This window comes from Rhodamnia argentea, chromosome 3 (assembly GCF_020921035.1).
Source record: "Rhodamnia argentea isolate NSW1041297 chromosome 3, ASM2092103v1, whole genome shotgun sequence".
Classification (NCBI taxonomy): domain Eukaryota; kingdom Viridiplantae; phylum Streptophyta; class Magnoliopsida; order Myrtales; family Myrtaceae; genus Rhodamnia; species Rhodamnia argentea.
In genome coordinates, this window is record NC_063152.1 from 31,934,165 (window position 1) to 31,952,921 (window position 18,757).

At 41.0% G+C, this 18,757-nt stretch overlaps 2 protein-coding genes across 4 annotated transcripts; both read right to left on the minus strand.

Moving 5' to 3' along the window:
• Positions 1–4,955: 4,955 nt before the first annotated feature.
• On the minus strand, positions 4,956–8,570 carry LOC115746532 (ubiquitin-conjugating enzyme E2 4). Of its 2 annotated transcripts, none has more exons than XM_048276167.1 (6): positions 8,355–8,570; positions 8,131–8,210; positions 7,501–7,615; positions 7,308–7,360; positions 7,048–7,195; positions 4,956–5,316 (listed from the first exon to the last, which is right to left on the minus strand). In XM_048276167.1, exons 1-6 carry the CDS (start codon positions 8,396–8,398, stop codon positions 5,307–5,309), a joined length of 450 nt encoding a protein of 149 aa, XP_048132124.1. In that variant the 5' UTR covers positions 8,399–8,570; the 3' UTR covers positions 4,956–5,306. The 2 variants fall into 2 exon arrangements, with proteins under 2 accessions (XP_048132124.1, XP_030538193.1); XM_030682333.2 differs by having other exon boundaries at positions 7,067–7,195; positions 8,355–8,567.
• Positions 8,571–14,015: 5,445 nt separating this feature from the next.
• Positions 14,016–18,453, minus strand: LOC115746468 (probable E3 ubiquitin-protein ligase RHB1A). 2 transcript variants are annotated; one of them, XM_030682233.2, is made up of 5 exons: positions 18,305–18,453; positions 16,869–17,005; positions 15,102–15,519; positions 14,516–14,625; positions 14,016–14,431 (listed from the first exon to the last, which is right to left on the minus strand). In XM_030682233.2, the coding sequence occupies exons 2-5, from the start codon at positions 16,917–16,919 to the stop codon at positions 14,402–14,404; spliced, it is 609 nt and encodes a 202-aa protein (XP_030538093.1). In that variant the 5' UTR covers positions 16,920–17,005; positions 18,305–18,453; the 3' UTR covers positions 14,016–14,401. The 2 variants fall into 2 exon arrangements, with proteins under 2 accessions (XP_030538093.1, XP_048132250.1); XM_048276293.1 differs by having other exon boundaries at positions 16,869–17,001; positions 18,305–18,451.
• Positions 18,454–18,757: the final 304 nt, after the last annotated feature.

The following is an 18,757-nucleotide window of genomic DNA, read 5'->3' on the forward strand; positions in this document are numbered from 1 at the left end:
CATTTAGATGAAGAGGCCGCTACCCAATCATCGTTAGTGGCCGGTCATCGCGTCGATGACCGTTCTCTTCCTTAAATAAAAGAAAAAGGAAAAAAGAAAAATATATTTTTAAAAATATAAATCACTAAAATACTTTTGATCGAGTTCCTTTTTTGAAATAAATAGGGTATTTCAGATTTTTATTTGAAATTTTTCGAAAAAATTCTTTTGATGAATATCTCGAGAATATTTGTTAATGAAAATTATATATTACTGTGAATATTTTAGTATTTTTCGCTTTTGGAGGTCGAACACGGCAATGACGTCGTGTGGGTGCCTGCCGTTTGATTTGTGGAAGACCCGGACTTTTTCGGGTTTCTGTTTCGAGGAAGTCGACGTCGTTTAATTGATTAATCATTAGTGCAGGGCGGGTTTCCGAAAATGCCCCTGCGAACGCGCGGTATTTTCAGCCCCACGTGCAAAGGACAAAAAGCAAGCGAACTTTTGACATTGATTTTGTTATCCTAAGAACGTGTGTTGAATGGAAGTTCTCGTTTTGTCCCCGGCGCTCTAAATTACGATTCCGGAGAGAGTACGTGCGGGGTACGGTACGGTCGTAGATAGGCGAACAGGTCTTCCTCCCTCCCATGACGTCTGGTTCGAGCAAAGAGCGAGCAGCAGAGAATACATCGAGAAGGTCTGTCGTGTCTTTAGGAAACGGATTCAGACGGTGAAATGAAAACACAAATGGGTCAAATTTTTTTATCGTTCTCTCAACCACATGAACGATCCCTCCTGCACACGCGGCTCGCGCGACAATTCCTCCACCATTTAGATGATAAATCCAGAATGCATCACATCCGACATACATCGGCCGGGTCGGATCCACGATTCTAAACGTAAAAACGAGAGGTGAGGAAGGGTAATCCGGTCAGTTCAACGGAGGCTAACCGGCGGTCAGTTCTCTCCGTTGGAGAAAATCAAAGGGACAAGACAAGAGAAGTTGTGGGGAGAGAGAGGGGGGGGGGGGAGGGGGAAGCGTGTGGTTGGGTTGGAGTTGCCATCATCATTGGGTTGCGAAAGGCGTGCACGTGTGCTCATCCCTCTCCTTCTAGATGGCGATTGGCTTGTCGCTTCCCGCTTTGGGGGCGCCACCACCACCAAAAGGTCGGCAAAGTGGTTTGTACCCCGACCGACCGCTCGAGATCGACTTGTCTAGTTTCGAGCACTTTCAAAATCAGGGCTCCACCCCGAGCCCTGACTTGCCTCCATAAATATGCCCTATTCGGGCCGAGCACGACATCCCGAACATCTCACTACCGCAAGATCGGGCGGAAACTCCGATGCTCGATTGAGCCGGAGTCAAACTCAGCATCGAGCACTCGAGCGGGACGGAAATCTGAGCTCCTTTGTTTTTTTTTAATACGACACGCAACTCTTATCTCGTGGTTGAACACGACGTGTTCCATCTTTAGTAACGCCTCTTTTTTCTTTTTTTTCCCTTCTTCTCCAAAATCTCCACGGAAGCCCCAGTCCACTTATGGAACGACAAATGCTACCAGCTTCACTTTCACTATGGAATTTTGCCGAACGTGTGGTGGATGGGATAGGTCACATGTCTAACGAGCCAACTAGGATGTGACATTATTTACTATAAAGAAATTTCGATTCTTCTGACGTCGGTACGAGGTTCGCAAGCGCCTCTTCTGCTCCTCCCCGTTTATGCATACCACCAAAGCACGAAATGGTCTGCCAGCTCCACTACTTACTTCACTGTAATCGATTAGGCTATTTAAGCCGGTGGTGCTTTGTACGCCTCATTTATTTTGGAAAAAATTGAAAATTAAATCGTACGTTTCCTTTGAAATAATCCGTCCCAATTTTATAAAAAATAATTAAAGAAATTATTTATTTTTTTCGCGAAATAAAATCCAACCTCAGAATGAACTATTTAATTTAACTCGTAATTTCGGATTCACACGTGTGAATCCGAAAGAGATCTTCGGGGTCCACCACGACGTCGAGGTTGTGGATGAGCTTTACGGAAATTGAAAGTTGACCAAGGTGCTCGGAAATTTCGAGGTTCTGGTTTTCCACTAGAAAGGTAGGGCCCACCACATTTCAGACACGACGCGAGACTCTCTCTCTCTCTCTCTCCCAACAGTGTTTGTACCCGAATGGCACGCATTCGTAACCTGATTTTTTTTTAGAAAACTCCACACTTTAGTTTCAATCCTAATTTCGTCCCGAACTTTTTTTTTTTTTTTAAATTCGCTAACTTCCACTTTGGTCCACCGATTTCTTCGTAATAATTAATACCAGGAGGTTGATATTGTCAAATACGAATGCGAGGGTGTTAGTAACGACGCAGGTTCTGATAACGAGTCTCTAACTGGGCCCTAGGTTGATAATTTTAAAGGATTCAGTGGCGATTTTGGCCGTGTGGATATATCTGGGCCTATAGCGAAAGTTTGTAAACAAAAAATTTGACAAATAAAAAGCCGGGACAAAATCAGGATGGGAAGTAAAATCGAGGTTTTCTTTTTTTATGGAATTGGACGCATGTTCGTTGACTAGCTTTGAGCCTAAAATTTGGTATATTGGCGTAATTGAGCTCTTTCATTAAACCTTTTTCAGCTTGGCTTACGAAAAAAATGCTTACGTAGCTTTTTTAAATATTTTTTAGCTCGGACGCGGCGATGACATGGTTGAACCAACGTCATTTCGCTCCAAATTAGATTTTTAATACAAATTTTATCTAGATTAAATTATAAAAAAAGCTAATTTATGGAGAAAAAAAGGGGACGGGGCGAGAAATTAGCAGCCAACCTGCCGGCCCTCCCCCACCATAGCCGGCCCTTCCCAGTTGCGTCGAGGGCTGTTTCTCACTCTTTGTTTATTTGTACCAATCTGACAAATTTTAATATTTGATCGTATTTTTTATAGATAAGTTTTAATATTTTCAATACACTTATCCCACGCTTAAATAACATCATAGGCGAAAAATAGGGCCTAAGACTTTCGAAGCACGAGAAATGAAAATTGGCATTTTTTTTTTTTTTTGGGTCTGCAGTTGACACCGACTCGAACCTAAAGATTTAGGCCAAATTGCTGTTCCCGCCGCATCATCCCACAACTGCAATTCATAGTCAACCATAAGACATTCCACTATTGACAACGTTTTTGTAGTTCGACCACCCTAATGTTTCTCACTTTTCGTGCACGCTTGTCCTTAAAACCTTTTTTTTTTTTTAAGGAGCATTATTGAGGGCCGGTCTGAAGTCCGTTTGAGCAGCGTGCGCTATTTGAATTTTGAATTTGCGTAACATTGTATGTAGAACAAAAGTTAGAAAAACGAGAGTTAGAGATCGGATAGACAAAAAAAAAAGAAAAAAGATTTGAGCTCAGAAAGACATATTATATATTATCTTTTCACGATATTTAAAATTTAAAATTTTCGTCATTATTATTTTGGAAGCAAAAAAAAAAAAGAAGAAGAAGAAGAAAGAATTGGAGCGACCTAAATAGTGATTTTGTAAGTCTTAGACCTAACCAAATGCGGTCAGCAATTTGGACTGAGCGAGACGAGGCCGAACCACGAGGTGAATGTGCTAGCGTGCGAGAGACTACATTGGCAAAATTTTTTTTTTTTTTTTTTGGTGGGAAAACGATGGAGGGTTAGTTAGCTACTACCCACCTCCTTCGTGGAACGATCTCGCCGCATTGATGTGGAGCCGATCCGCTTGCGCTCGCGCTCGATCTCGACCGACGCACGATGAATCGGTACAGCACACCCTAGCTTGGCTACAGTTGGATCCGGTCGACGCTCTGCCGACCGTATCGGATTGGATCGGGTGCGGCCTGGGTCGAGCTATTCACGAGTCGTGCTTGATCTAGACCGATGCGAAGGTCAATCGGTGCGCCGCCGGTCGCAATGTGCTCGAGCTGGACGTACTTGTCAAGCTTTGCTTTCAATTTTTTTTTTGCCCCTCGTTACGTGTTTGGCAGGATTTGTCTTGGACAGGGACGCTTCTCTCCGTGACTGATTCGCACGCTAACTGTAAATGTCTCTCGCCCACCATAACGGGACCACCTTCAATTCCGCACATCGTAGTCTTCAAATTGACGCTATGGCTTTCGAGTTTGCGGAATTCCACCAGCTTGGTGACCTACCCAATTTGCATTTTTCGCGGGAGTATCGGACTCCGGTCGGGTCTCATTTGGCCCAGCAATTGGACACCGGTCGGGTCTCGTTGGCCCGGCGATCTCTTTCCTAATTAGCACAAGCGAGTCGAGCGATTGGACCTGCCGGGTCCACGAGGGGGCTCCCTTTTCATCTCCGGCAACTTCTTTTCCACAGAACAGTATGAATGAATGCAGCGGATCAATCCAGAAGTTGAATCGATCCAATGAGGTGGTACTTGTACCCGGTGTCGGTGTCGAATTCGCCGGTCCTTTCGGGAATTGATCGGGCTTTAGAAGATGGGATGGGACTTGCTTTCAAAGAGAGTCTCCGTTGGCTTCGTCAAACTACTTCCCTTACACGTTACTCTTGAAGAAATTTGAAGCAGACAAGAAAGACCCTCATTGCCCAACCAGAACTCCGCCACAATCTTTGTTTATTCACATCTCATATTAATCAGCGACTACGATCTTTACTTGCTCCGAAAGATGCTAATGAAACTTGATTAGCACCAAATTACCAATCCATACCAACGTAAATCAAGCCTCCCTACCACATTCAATGTTTCATAAGAGCAGGAAGTCATACACTTGACGTGCATAATGCTTGCAAACTTGGCAAATTATGCTGTCATGATTCAAAAGCAACAATACCCAGGAGCAAAATCTGATAAAATTTCACACCATGCTTGAATTGAACTCGACTTCTAAACCGTCTAGCATGTGACCCGATGCAAATGCGGCAAATCATGAGGAGAAGGATATATTAAAGATGCAAGAGAGGAGAGACAACAGGAAGAAATTCCAGCACTGAATCAATACAACATGAAACATCCAGACAATAATTTACACAGCATCATCCATGGAAAATATTAAGTTAGAAAGGGTAGGAAATTCTCTCCCCCATAGGCTTTCAGTTTTTTTTTTTTTTTCCATTTTTTTGATAGGTTTCATTTTCCAGGAGCAGATGATCATGTACAGATGAAAACAATCTTTTTCCCCCTTCTGGTACAATACATGGAACCTAAGGATCAGCTTTGCCGGCAACCTCATCGTCGCTCGAAACAGAGTCATCCTCGCTCAGCTCCTCATCGCTCAATTTGTCCTCCCCAGCTGCACCGACATCTTCGGGTTTCGCATATTTCTCACAGTACTCTGATGACAGAAGATTTGGTAGACAGGATTCGGAAGGTTATTAGTCATATGCAGTTCCAAGTTGTATGGAAGATACAACTCAAAATAGTAGCAATTATTCAACTGAAACACGGTTCACAATCTTGTCTCTAATGTTTCCAAAGGAAAAGGAAGGGAACAAGCACACTTGGAGACCCCAGTGCAATAGAAAGTTGCATGCGGCATCTGGCATCAAGAAGCCCCCACCCGTATAATAGATATCCAGAATGCAACCTACGTTCTGTCCGGACTAATGAAATTTTCCATTTTTTTGGCAAAAGGAAAACGATATTTTCCAGCAATTCTAGACTTGATAACCAATAGAATTAGTAAAATGCCAAACGGACCCAGCCAATATAAATGTGCATAACGCATTATAATCCTTTTGGGTTCACCAAAGGGAGGTTGATATTAAAACCTATGGAGGCTCTTATACAATGTGCACGATACATAAGCTCTGCCTAAAGTTCATGCCATATGTCACATTATCTTCTGCTCAAGGTAAACTTTGTATCTCTTACAAATGAAACCTTCCCTTGACTATGCTGGCATCATTTGTCTCCATTAAACCTACAGTTATCAAAGAAATGTGGTCTAAAAAGTGTTAAATTCACCATCAATCTCTGTCTGACAGTTTTTCAACTGCAAATGTGAAGAACATATTGACGTATGAGTTAGTCCTTTCTAGCCTCTCAGCTATCAACCATCTGCCTAGGTAAACAAGCCAGCGAATGAGAATCGGCTGTAACAAGCCTCACTCATCATTGATTTTGGTTAGTAAACGTGAAGAAGACAGCGAATCACATATTACCTTTCGAACTCATTTTCACAAATCCTCTAAAAAACATTAAGCAATCGAAAAAGCTGGAACTATATAACTGCAGTGATGCTTCAGTGTTGGGCCTTGGTATATTAGTTAGAGAAGTTCAAAAATCACTTTATTTTCCTGGATACAGCTACAGAAGGTTGAGTTTTTGAGAACCAGATGCAAGCCCTTGTAATCATGCACACGCATATGAGGGCCCTAATAGGTCAATGGAAATATCTCGCTTATGAGGGCAAAAACCATTGAACAAATACAAAAATGGTAAGAAGCCAACAACCAATGCTGAGGCACAAGGGATTGGGAAAGATGCAACAAACTCACTAGCATCCATATCTTCCATCTTGCAAAGCATTATGTACAATCAGAACCATAGGGAAAGACTAGGTAAAATAGTCTCAAAAGCAGAACTATGTGCAGCAATCCACCAAGGTAGCAGCATAAAACCTTGTGAAGCGGAATCGCGCTCAACAGAGTTTTTGGAAGAAAGAATGAGAAAACCATAAAAAGAAGGTACCATGAGATCAAAAACAGACTCTGTGCACCTACAAAAGAAAGTTATGGATGAAAAATCGTGTAGACCCTCAAATGTCTAGCCTTGGAGGTTGGAGACCACTCGAATACCAAGCGTTTGCTGCCTTGATCACAAATTGCTTACATCAAGCAGATAAGTTTGAGTACATCAAACCAGGACAACACACAATGTACTTCCAGTTAGCAAGTTCCTTTGCTCTTAATTTTCTTTTTCTCAACATCTCAAGAACAAGAAATGCATTGCCCACCCTATGACTTCCCACCATAGACTACAGATATAATTCAGAATGTGCAATGTGAAAGAAGCAAGCTCGCAAACTACATTCATGAGAACCAACCAGAAAACAAGTATAGACCTGTTGGATCGATCATTACCTTTCACTCTTTGTTCATATGCACCTTTATCACGCATCATAAGAGCAGCAGCTTCTCCATTTAATGGATCTGATGGGTTGGGATACAAAAGAAGTTGAGGAAGGAACACCTCAAACACGTTTACCAAATCTGGAACAAATTAAGGAGCACAAACAGAAATGTTGATTTCTCCATAAAATGGCATTGGCAAGATGGTACACAGGGCTTGCGAAAAGGCAATAAAGTGGTGGATGTGTCATACCAAACATGGGGCTCCAGGTCTGATTGATAACATCCAAACAAACTGAGCCTGACCTGAAACTCAAAATGGCACTACAGTGTAAGACTGATGCAACAAATTCAACTACAAACTTAGAGCTCCAGAGAAATAGACCGTTGATCATAATTCGAGTAAATGAGCTACATTTTCCACTTTTTAATGCTCACTGACTCACATTTCATCGACGTTCGGGTGATAAATTTTATTGACAAAGCCAATTGAAGGGGATTTATAAGGATAAGCATCTGGCAGCTCAACCCTTATCCTCCATAGACCTCCCTGGTAAGGACCTGCAAATGGCCAATTCAATTAACCCAAGCAAATGCCTGAAACTGCAACCTACTTAAAAAGGAAAACCACCGACACTGATTACTACACTTGCAGCTACTTACCCGCAATAAACATGCCAGCTGACAAATTATCAGGTAGATTAAAAAAAAAGAAAATTACATATAACAATTAATTATTGCCAAAAGTACCTAAAGTTGTTGCTCTACCATTCAAGAGAAGTTATATATGTAAAATGCCAAAAAGGGTTTCATCTGGGAGCCAAAATGAAGAGTACCACAACAAATATTCCCTCAATAGAAGAACCCACTAGTCTTATGGAAGGAGACCGAAAATTATCTGAAGACCGAAACCCCCAAAATAACCTTTATTTCAGTAAATAAAAAGCGGTCCAACGAAAAAAGACTATAATCTATCACAACCCACCAAAACATTCCAGCAAAAGGAGCTAAAAATTCCAATCAAAGAGGTAAAATTAAGTGAATCACAAAATCAGGAGTGGGTATAGAAGATATACTGTCTTTGGGTCCATGGAACTCCACATAGAACTCTTGCATGCCATCATTGATCATCTCCACCTTGTAATCACTCATCATCCTACACAGCTCAAACCAAACAAAACCCAGAATCAATAACAGGCAGAGCCAGACATACAGAAATGAAAAAAAAAAAAGGAAAAGAAGACACCAAACAAAAACTCAAGAAGAAAAACAGACGGCAAAAAAAAAAAAAAAGAATTACAGCTTCATCAAATCCATCTCACGGCGTTTGCTTGGAGAAGACATGGTTCTTCCTCCTTTTTCTTTCCTTTTTGCCTTTCTTGCTTCTCTCTTAACTCCTCCCTTGTGGGTAAGGATTTTGGTGAGAGGCTGAGGAAGAGGTGCCTGTGGGGAGGTGAGGGAAGAGAGAGGTGTGAGCAAAATTCCTCAAAGAGGGTTCAGACAAGCAAGAGGGAAATTAGGTGGGCCTGTGATGATTTATATACATATATATATATATACATATATAACAATCATGATAATCATCATTATGATTGATGATGCAGTACATAAACAGATGTATATATATAATCATGGAAATACGTATAATCCAAATGTATATGGCCGTATGTGTGGGCCGATGTATGTAGAGACACGAAGCAAACTGGTCACATGTCCTGATCCTGTCTCATTTTCAAGAAATAATTCTTTTTTTTTTCTCGCATTTCTTTGAAAGCTCGCAACTTGTACTATTTAAATTTTACTCGAAACATTTTCGACTGGAACCATACGACTCGATTCATATCTCGAGAATACAAATCAAAACTTAGCGGCGGAGTCGGATACATTTACCGCAAATTAATGTGAGCAGAACTATGGATATCTCTTTTTGACCTTTTGTTTCCTTTCGGCTTGATCAGATATGGCATGTTTTCATTTTAAGGCGGCTGCATCACATGGGCCTAACGAATTTTCTTGCCGAATAAAGTGGCCACTTTATGTAAATTACAAGGAAGGACAAAAAGAAAAGGAAATTGAAAAATGACCCGCGAATGCATCTCAAGGATAAACTGATTCTTTTATGCATAATCTCCATGATGTCGAGAAGTGTCATTCTTTGCTTTGCTTTGCCCAGATTAATCTCTGAGGCACGAGTTCGTTTTTGTGAGTGCTCTTCTCGAATAGTTTTCTTTTTCCTCGTTTAACGAAGAGAAAAAACCACAAAAATTTTAAATTATGTCTACTATGACATATTTATCCCAAATAAAATCTTAAATTATGCCCATTGTGACATATTTACCCCAGACTTTTTTCAAGACACCAAAAATTCCAAATGTGTATCCATATACAAATTTATCTAAAATCATTTTTTGGTGACACAAAAAATCCTAAACTTATAGGCATGTGACATATATGTGTCACACAAGTTTAGGATTTTTCATTTCACTAGAAAAAATTTAAGGTAGATGTGTCATACCGGTACAAGTTTGGGATTTTTGGTGTCACATGGATGTAAGTTTGGGATTTTTTGTATCACAATTTTTTTTGAGTAAATATGTCACAATGGGCATAGTTTAGGGTTCTTGGTGGCTTTTTCTCTTTAAATGAAATATAAAAAAAAGTATCAAAAAGTCACAAAGTTATTGTATTGGTAAAAATGCAGTTCTAAACTTTTTAATTAGACTAAACCCTAAACCTTTTCACTTCTTGTCAATGTAATCCATCTGATTAATTTTGGATGGAGATCGCTAATATGGACAGCCGGTCGTCCTACGTGGCACGATAATGCTGACATGATCAAATGTTACAATTTGAAACATTTTTTTCTTGTCTTTGTTTTTTTTTTTTTTTAATAACTCTGGCTTGCAAGGTCGCCGACTACATTCAAGGCAAGGTTCGTCGACCCTTTCCTTTGGCCGATGATAGTCGGTTGGCGACCTCGTAGGCCCACAGTTGTCAAACGAAGAAGGAAAACAAGAAAAAGAAGGATAAAAAGTTAAAAAGTTGCCTTTGTCTTCATCGATCATGCTACATAAAACGGCCGACGAATATGTTGGCAATTTCTAACCAAAATTGGTTAGATGGACTATATTAAAAAATTGTCAAAAGGCATAGGACTAAATTGGTCTAATTGAAATGTCTAAGACTGAATTGATATCTATGTAATAGATTTACGATTTTTTTTAGTACTTTTCTCAATAAAAGATTCACATGTAATTGTTACAGTTTTTGCGATTCTTTTTTCATATAACAGTTAGCGTCAAAGCTAGTTTTTACATATCTTGACAATAAACTATAGAGATATACGTGTGGGTTTTGTTATGAAAGTTTTACATCAAATAATTAATGTGGTATGGAGCAGTTATTATATGCTAATTGGTCTATAATTCATTAGCTTAAACTTTTAAGTTAATGTGTATCCAATTGAATATACCGATGAGATCAGACTTGGGATCACTCTTGATGATCTTTCTAAGTGAAGGTATCGGGCTTCTGAATGAAGGAATCTCCTACCAATGCAGTTTTTGAGCAGCATTCATGGTTCGTTCTGTTGCTAGAGACCTGGACCTAATATTAAGCTCGCACTCACCGGTCTGGGTCTAGAGATGTGGACTTAACACCGATATCGGACGTAAGGAGAAGATTGTTGATATGCACGCGTAGATTCTGTTAAAAAAAAGTCTTACATTAGAAAATTGGTGTGGTCATAACTCATTAGTTTAAGCTTTTGAACGAATGTAAATCCATCTTAGATATGTTGATAGGCTCAAAATTAGACTCCTTTTTGGAGACCTTTCCATGTGAAAGTATCAGATTTCTGCTGCTTGCTCCCCGATGAATGATACCAAAATTGATAAATGATTGGTAGCCCACTCTCAATACGTATCGATATTTGCTGATTATCTCAAGAAAGAAATCTCGCGATGGCAATTTTCATGGATCGGCATGAAGAAAGAGTGGAGGGACGAAGGTAAGGAAGGAATCCCGAATTAAGAGGAGCAGATGTGGGATTTTCTCTCTTCAAAAGCTATGTTGACGTATAACAAAATGAAAAACGAGAGAACACACGAAGTTATTATTTAAAATCGTTTTAGGAAGATGATGACATGATATGAGGGTCGACGTGGTGAACATTATTCAAGCCTAGGGAAAATAACTCACCGTCCGACCTAACTTTATCAAAAGACGACGAGACCAGATTGGGATTTGCTATTTTATTCTTTTTTTTTATTTTATTTTAGTATTTTCGATCCAAGTGCTAATCGATTCGTGAATAATGTAATCATAGTTCATCGCGGCAAGAGCGCCACAATGGTGTTGTAATCTGTCGTGACGCGTGTCCTATGTTTCCCATGCAGTAAAAGTTTCCGATAACACTATGGAGAAGTATATATATAGCTCAATTTAGGCTCTCATCGTTTCGCGAAAAATAAATATTTTAAAAAATACTTTTCATCGTACACATGAGTGTTTCAGATATAAGCTGTTATAGATAATGAAAACATTTTTCATTGACTTATTATTTTAAGTGATATAAGCGATCATTTTTAGATTACTTTTTTTTTTCAAATCATTCATTTTCCGCAAAGTAAATGGAGTAAAAAATTTATATTTTTTTCTTTCTCCTCCAAATTTAAAGCATCACAAGAATCCTCAAAAAAATTTAAAAACATATGCCAGTGAATTTATGTGTTGATACCTGTATATTGTGGAAGTCTCAAGTATTTAGGGTTGAAAAGAAAAAGAAGTCAAAAGTCGGCCCTGTAAGATTTAAATCAGGCCAACGTCGGTCTTTTAATACTAGTTATACCGCTCATTGTCTATGCCATACAAATTGTGGACTACATTACATTATTATTGTAGATCTCCTGTCATTCTTATTGTCAAAGAACACTTTTTCTAGACAAAACGATCTGAACTTTGACGGAACAATCTGCACTTTGCTTCTCGAGTCTTTGCGAAGTGCTTTAATCGTGAGCGGAAATAAAATGCGATAGATTTGTCCTTAAGAAACGAAACGAGAGACATCTAGGGAATGTTAGCTCAGGGGCAACTAGTTCGCGGCTTAACACGATCGAATCTCGCGATCTTGATGTAGATGAATTTGCCCAAAACAGAACAAATGAGATGTGAACGTAGGAAAGGATAAGGAGGAAACAAAGGAAATAAAGAAAGGGCAGTAGGAGACTAGGAGGTGGAGGCAACATCAAGATCACGGAGGGAAGGCGAATAGTTTACGGAGCCCATGAAATAAAGAAAGCGAATTGCTTGCGTCCCCAAAGATTCCGCGATAGCTTCTTCCTCCGTCCTATTACACTTATTTTTTTTTTTCTATTTTAAGGATTGGGGGATTGATAGGGGTCAATCCATCAGTTGCTGATCCTGTCGGGCACGCAAGCTCCTTTTTAAATATTAGCCATGTGTTCCTCTTCGGCCAAGAATGTGTCTACAATGTGTGTACATCAAGCCACTCAAATGGTATTACATGCATCGCAAGTTTGCATCAGACTTGAATCGGAAGCGTCCCGTTCCCGGGCGACATTGAACTTCGACACCATCTTGCGGCGGTCGATGACGAATTATGGCGGCCGTGGTAGTTTTCCCGGTCCCATTGTGATTGGATCCTCGAGGAAGTTCCAAAAGGACAAAGATCTCGGCGGTGGATCGCCAGCATAGATAAAGCAGAATAATCGGTCGTACAAGTAGCATCTCAGATTGAGAGGCGAGGACTTGCCCATTACATCAAGGGTATAAAAACAGCATACGAGGGGGAAAAAATTCACCTTTTGTTTGCTCTCTCTCTCTCTCTCTCTCCTGCGGACCTACGACGATGAAGACAAACACGACATGCCAAGAGAGAGGCAGGGAAAACGCTTGTGCAATGAGAGCGATATGATGACGGGCTCAGAGACAGCGAACAGGAACGACTTTTTTTCTTCGTGACGGACAGAGGGACTGGGTGGGGAGTGGAGTGGAGGAGCACCGAAAGCAGAAAAGTAGAAAAGGGGATGCATCATCCATCAACTTGATCGACTTGAAATTTTGGTTGCCAGGACACTGACAGCCCGTTCATATCTCCTACCGCCCTCCTAGCTCTACTAGTCTCTTCAAATTGCTCTTACCCATGATGCAAAAAAAGGAGAAAAAAAAATCACACAGATCTTGTAGACCAATAATTGAAGAGCCCATCAAATGAATGATGAAGCTAACGTACTATGATTGGCGAGTATTGCATCCTCTACAGCTGTTCCTAGTCACTTGATTGAGGAACACACACAGTAGTTTGTACGCAAAGATGAGGAATGAAACGACACTCACCAGGCAAAAGACCAAAGTAATTTCTTTTAGAACAGCAAGCTCTAAAAATGAGAGAGCCAATCATATGATCTGTTCATCTTTGCCGGGAGGTTGGTTCCCCGTATCCAACTAATGTAAGCACGCAGGAGGATCCAAGTGAATCGGAACAAGTAACGACAAAACCCATCAGATACAGAAATACGTACTCAATCCACTGTCATGTGCTAGCTCGGCAGCCTGCACAAGTCCTGCGATCCAGACGAGATTAGCAAGCTATGGAAATGAAGTATCTATATCTGCCAAAGATGTGCACGGTATGCTTCATCCTCAGTTAGGTTATGCAAATTAGAGACTAATGGAAGCAATTCTAAGTGTTTCTGAGCAGCCCACTCCCATGCCTACGATGTGAATACCAATTTTACGGGATGTCTCCGAAGAGACGCAAATATACCTTCCAAAGCTCACATTGGAGAAAAGCGGAACTCAAGCATTACGTTTCCGTAGGCCGAGTCCAAAGCACGAATGTATACTCACAGCATCGAAGCCCACAGATGGAATTCGTAACTGTTAACTTCAGTACCGGAAATTTTCAGTAGTAGTATAGGAGTATGAGGCCAAGGGAGGGACTTTATGAACTTGTAACCTTTATACGATCAAGCATTGCCATCAAATCATATTTTTATTTACATGGATTACCTAATATCACAGAGAAAATCCCGCCTCTGTTTCACAGATCAATCCCCTATCAACAGAGAAACAGACAAAAAAGACAGCTTCTTAATTTCCTCTAATCTGCCTATATGTATGAAAGATTCAAACAAAATGAAAAATGGACCACAAGCAATCGGTCACGCCTATTTTGACATCATCCCTAGCATTCCCAAAATCTCAATGAACTCACAAGGAATTTAAAGGCAAAACTGTCTACTGTGGAATATCCTACCATCATGGTGCAAACTTGATTAGACCAATCCCGTGAATTCCGAAGAGAGCGTTACAGCAGTGGTGCCTCTAATTAACAGGGTAGTTGAAAATCATTTCCTGCATCAACAAAATGAAAAGTCATGACATGTATTCTCTCTTCTTATCCCAACAAAAGTCGCATCAGATCCAGCCAAGACAAACCTCGTCACAGACAGGACAAGTGTCGCTTCTTTCCATCCATTCAAGAATGCATGCAAGATGAAAATGATGCTCACATTTTGTCACAATTTTTGGGTTATTAGCATCATATTCTGCACAAAGAATGAGTAAAATGATCAGTCTACCAGAAAGTAAGCAGTTTTAATGTGCGCCAAACTGCAGAAGATACATCTACCATAATAATATCCGGGGAGAAAAGATGTTAAAAAGATTTTTCCACTAGCAATTTTACGGAGTGAAAGGACACAGTGGAGAAACATGACATAGGCGCTTGTATTATTCTAGATATCTAGAATGGTGAAAAATCTTCTACAAAAAGAAGACTTACTCTTAGTCACCACATCAGTTATTACAGAAAACTGAAATTCATAGAGAATACGTCGCGTTCAACTAATTGTCGACCTCATTTACTAGCAAGATGTAAGCAATTGAAGTGATGCATTGACAAGAAACTGAAATGGACACATACTAAGAAGTTTCTAGTGAAAATGGAAAACCACAATACTTCCTCAGATCCGAACATCCCAAATATTTCATGCGTACTACTAGGGCTTTCTGCAAGCATTACCCTCTAGACAGGTGGGGCACTCCTCTGCAGATGAAATAACAAGATTAACGGATTCTGAGAGCTCAATTTCCGGCTCGTTTTCTGTTTCGAGAACATAGTCTTGTCCTTTGCAGTCCGATAGCTTCAAATCTCCACATTTGGTTGGTTTATCTAAAACATTGCCGCCAACATTTTCTGCAGGAACAGAATCAGGTGTCTCGACTGATGCATTGGTTTTAATGCCAGTACTTTCTTGAGGCCACAGTGGAGTTTGAGGATGGCCTGAAGCCACATCGTAAGGCAAAGGTGCAGGAGGTGGTGTATAGGTGTCAATAGAAGTAGTTTCTAAATTCGTATCAACCACAAGCCCAGAAGAGATTGTAGAGGCAGAATTATGGTGAGATGATAAAGGAACAAGCTGTTCGGATGCTGTCGGGCCCTGCAGAGAGAATATGCACTAGATTAAGGCTCAAGAGAATAACACAAAAGGAAAGTACTAATGAGAGTAAATTCACACAAACTACATCTATGTTGTATTTTGTTTTCACCATTTGTGCTCGAAATCACGAAAGATCTTTACCCATGACAACTGCCTAAACTGAACCCACTCTACTTAGATTAACATAACAATAACCAGAACATGAACACTGCTTGTTATAGTACAGAAGCGAAAAGTAATGCAACAGAACTATATCTTTGGTGTTAGGTCCATACATGTCAGATTCCAAGCACATGAATTACTGTCATCTCACACAATGACGTGAAAATTAATTTGCACACGAAACATACACAATGCAACTATGTGAGGCTACTCTTAACAGCAATTCATGCAACTTTCACTACATGGAGACACCTGGCTGCAAAAACCGAAGGAGCTTATAATGAAAAATATCACCAAAGTACTCTCAAGTATAAGAAACGAGAAATTCGGAACTAGGCAGTGATATGGAGATCAATCATTTGAAAATTAAAGCAGGAGCAAAGTATCGCCATTTTGAAGAGACGATGAAAAATAATCATTATAAAAGTAAATGAAAGTATAGACATCTACAAAAGAAATCAATGTTCTGAAAATTGCTTGAAGAATCATTGACCATTATTGAGAATACAGACAAGAAAATCCTAATTGAAGGTCTTCTGCGAGCAGTTAAGGGAAACCTATGTAGATACCTAGTGAAACTCTCAGGAATAGCTGAAATGATTGTGAAAATATTAAGAGAACATCATTCAAAAAGTAATCATAAGAAAGTATCCAAAAAAAATTACGAAGAGGCCGCATAGTAGGCATAGGAAAAAAACCCTTCCCCAAGAGCCAATCAAACCTGCCAGCCTGCTTGGTACAGGGCTTTGGTGAGTGGGGATGGCTACAATATTGTCTCCCCCCAACTCCGACCTCTTTGCCCTTTGAAAGTTCCTAATGATGCGTACTATTGTTGCTTAGAGAGGAATCTCTCAAAGGCCACAGGCCCACAAGTACAACAACATACTACACAATCCCCTCGGTCAAGCACTAAACGGAAGGAGGCATACTGATGGTCAGCAAAAATGACAGTGTCAGCAGAAGAGGAGGCATATTGAAATGCATCGACCATTTGCCAAGAGCATATCATGTACTTGCCAAATATGCATAACTTAACTAAGGAAGTATTACAATATCAACTACTACTTCCTAAAACTGACTTCCATCCAGTCCCAGCAGGAACACGCTTTTGAGCTAAATAAGATTCTTGTAAAACAAGAACTTATCAAGAATGAGGCTGAACAGATGAAAAAGATACTCATACTGACGTGATAGAATGGCGGCGGTTCAGGCCTAGGACAGCAGCAACAGCCTCCCATACTGTTATTCTTTTGACTGCTCAGCTGTATCAATCGGCACCTGGCTCATCATATCCCATCCTCCAACATAAGTGCAATTGGGCTATCTAGATCAAACACAAGAATGTAGACATTATTATCTAGACGCACATCCAAATAGTTAGTAGCAGATACCATGAGAAAAGGCAAAGAGAGGCAAATCGAAAACCCGACCAGAAAGGCAGTTTGTTTTGGAGAAGCGGATATTTAGATTATTGCCAAAATGTAATTGGTAACAATACCACCTAGGACTTTATTGAAAGGAACATGGGAAAGAAAGAAAACAAAATAGCAAATACCCGATGCCTCCTATTCTCGCAGAGCCATTGCTAATAACGAATTGCAGATATTGTTGGAAAATAACTATTGGTAACATAACCAATCATATGCAAAATCATCTCATGGCGACCACCAATTTGTGAGGAACTCGAGTGTGGAACCCTAGATTATGTGCATTCAAGCAATCGGCGTGCCATAACCAAAAAAAAAAAATTAAAGGAAAAATGAGAAGGAAATCCCCCACTTTATTGGAACCTAATAGAACATCGCCACGGTATAGTGATCACCATGAGAACAAACAATGGAATGGCACGAGAGTCTCTGAGACAACAGAACTACACCAGTAATGAACCTTGCTATACTTTCAAGAACTTCCTTCACCATCCTAGATAAAGGATCGCCTAGTTGATCACATTGGCAGCACTCAACGCACTACGGGTACAAAATTGTAGAAGATGCCCTGCTCTATATTGTCGGCTCCTACTCTAGTTCCCGATTCTACTCGAGACGATTCTAATTCTGTTCAGACTCATCATGTATCAATGGTTAGTCCTCCCTGCTGCAACCAAGCAGTTGCCCTCTAATGCAACATGGCAAAGGCAGCCGTACACAAGAAATTCTATGTCAGCGATACAGGCACGCTAATTCCACACCACTAACAATCTCCTCGAAATCGGCAGAGCACAAAACATATCGAGAGCGGACCGAGCTCGAAAGGCGAAAGCACTATCATCCTCCATCTACCGATTCGTTAACTACGGCTGCGCAGCTCGGCAGAGCAAACGGACGCAAGCCAGTACGCCGGACTCAGAATTCCGGCGCCAAACCCGCCGCGAGCAACACAATCGGAGATAGCATCAGCAAACGCGTCGGCCGAAGCGGCAAACAGCAGCGACGACGAGCTCCCAACGCAGAACGACCAGCGCCAGGAACTCGTCTCTTCGGTCGACAAGCCCGCGGGAACACGCATCAACCGCCACCGCGGCACACGCTAGGCAAAAGCTGAAATCGCGAGCTCGGAAACCGACCGATCATTGGCGATTCCAATCGAAGCGCGAAAAAACAGTAGAGCTTGGCAACGTGATTACCTGGCCTGCTACGGGAAGCCGAATCGAATCCGGAAGCAGGGCATAAGAAGGCGTGTTGAATCGCGAGAGAGCGAGAACACGAAGCGTGAGTTTCCTCCTCGAGACAGAGAGAATCGAGCTATCAGTTGTGTAGTTGAGCGAGGAGATGGAAAAGGCGACGAAAAAGAAAAATACAGAAATCGAAAAATCCCCAGAAAAAAAAATAAAAAAAAAAAAAAGAAAAGAAAGAGAGAGAGAGAGAGAGAAGGGAATTTGATTACACGCGCTCGCGAGTGGGCAAGTGGAGGTACTCGCCGGGGATTCGACAGTGACGTGTTGAATTCCGGTACCGTCAGCTGGCCTACTCGAGCGACCCGCGGGACTCAGGAAGCTTGGAATGTTGCCAAAGCGCGAGCGGTCGGTCCCACGCGCGCAGGCACGTGGGGTCCTGCTAGACTGATTTTGGGTTCCCCA

Excerpts from the sequence above, each read along its gene's own strand:
- LOC115746532 (XM_030682333.2), bottom strand. The coding sequence starts at position 8,398 with ATGTCTTCTCCAAGCAAACGCCGTGAGATGGATTTGATGAAGCT. Across the intron at positions 7,361-7,500 it reads CACCCGAACGTCGATGAAAT|GTCAGGCTCAGTTTGTTTGG; the intron begins GTGAGTCAGTGA and ends TTTGAGTTTCAG. Across the intron at positions 7,196-7,307 it reads GACCTGGAGCCCCATGTTTG|ATTTGGTAAACGTGTTTGAG; the intron begins GTATGACACATC and ends AATTTGTTCCAG.
- LOC115746468 (XM_030682233.2), bottom strand. The coding sequence starts at position 16,919 with ATGGGAGGCTGTTGCTGCTGTCCTAGGCCTGAACCGCCGCCATTCTAT. Across the intron at positions 15,520-16,868 it reads AACCGCCGCCATTCTATCAC|GGCCCGACAGCATCCGAACA; the intron begins GTCAGTATGAGT and ends TTCTCTCTGCAG. Across the intron at positions 14,626-15,101 it reads GTGCCCCACCTGTCTAGAGG|AATATGATGCTAATAACCCA; the intron begins GTAATGCTTGCA and ends TTCTTTGTGCAG.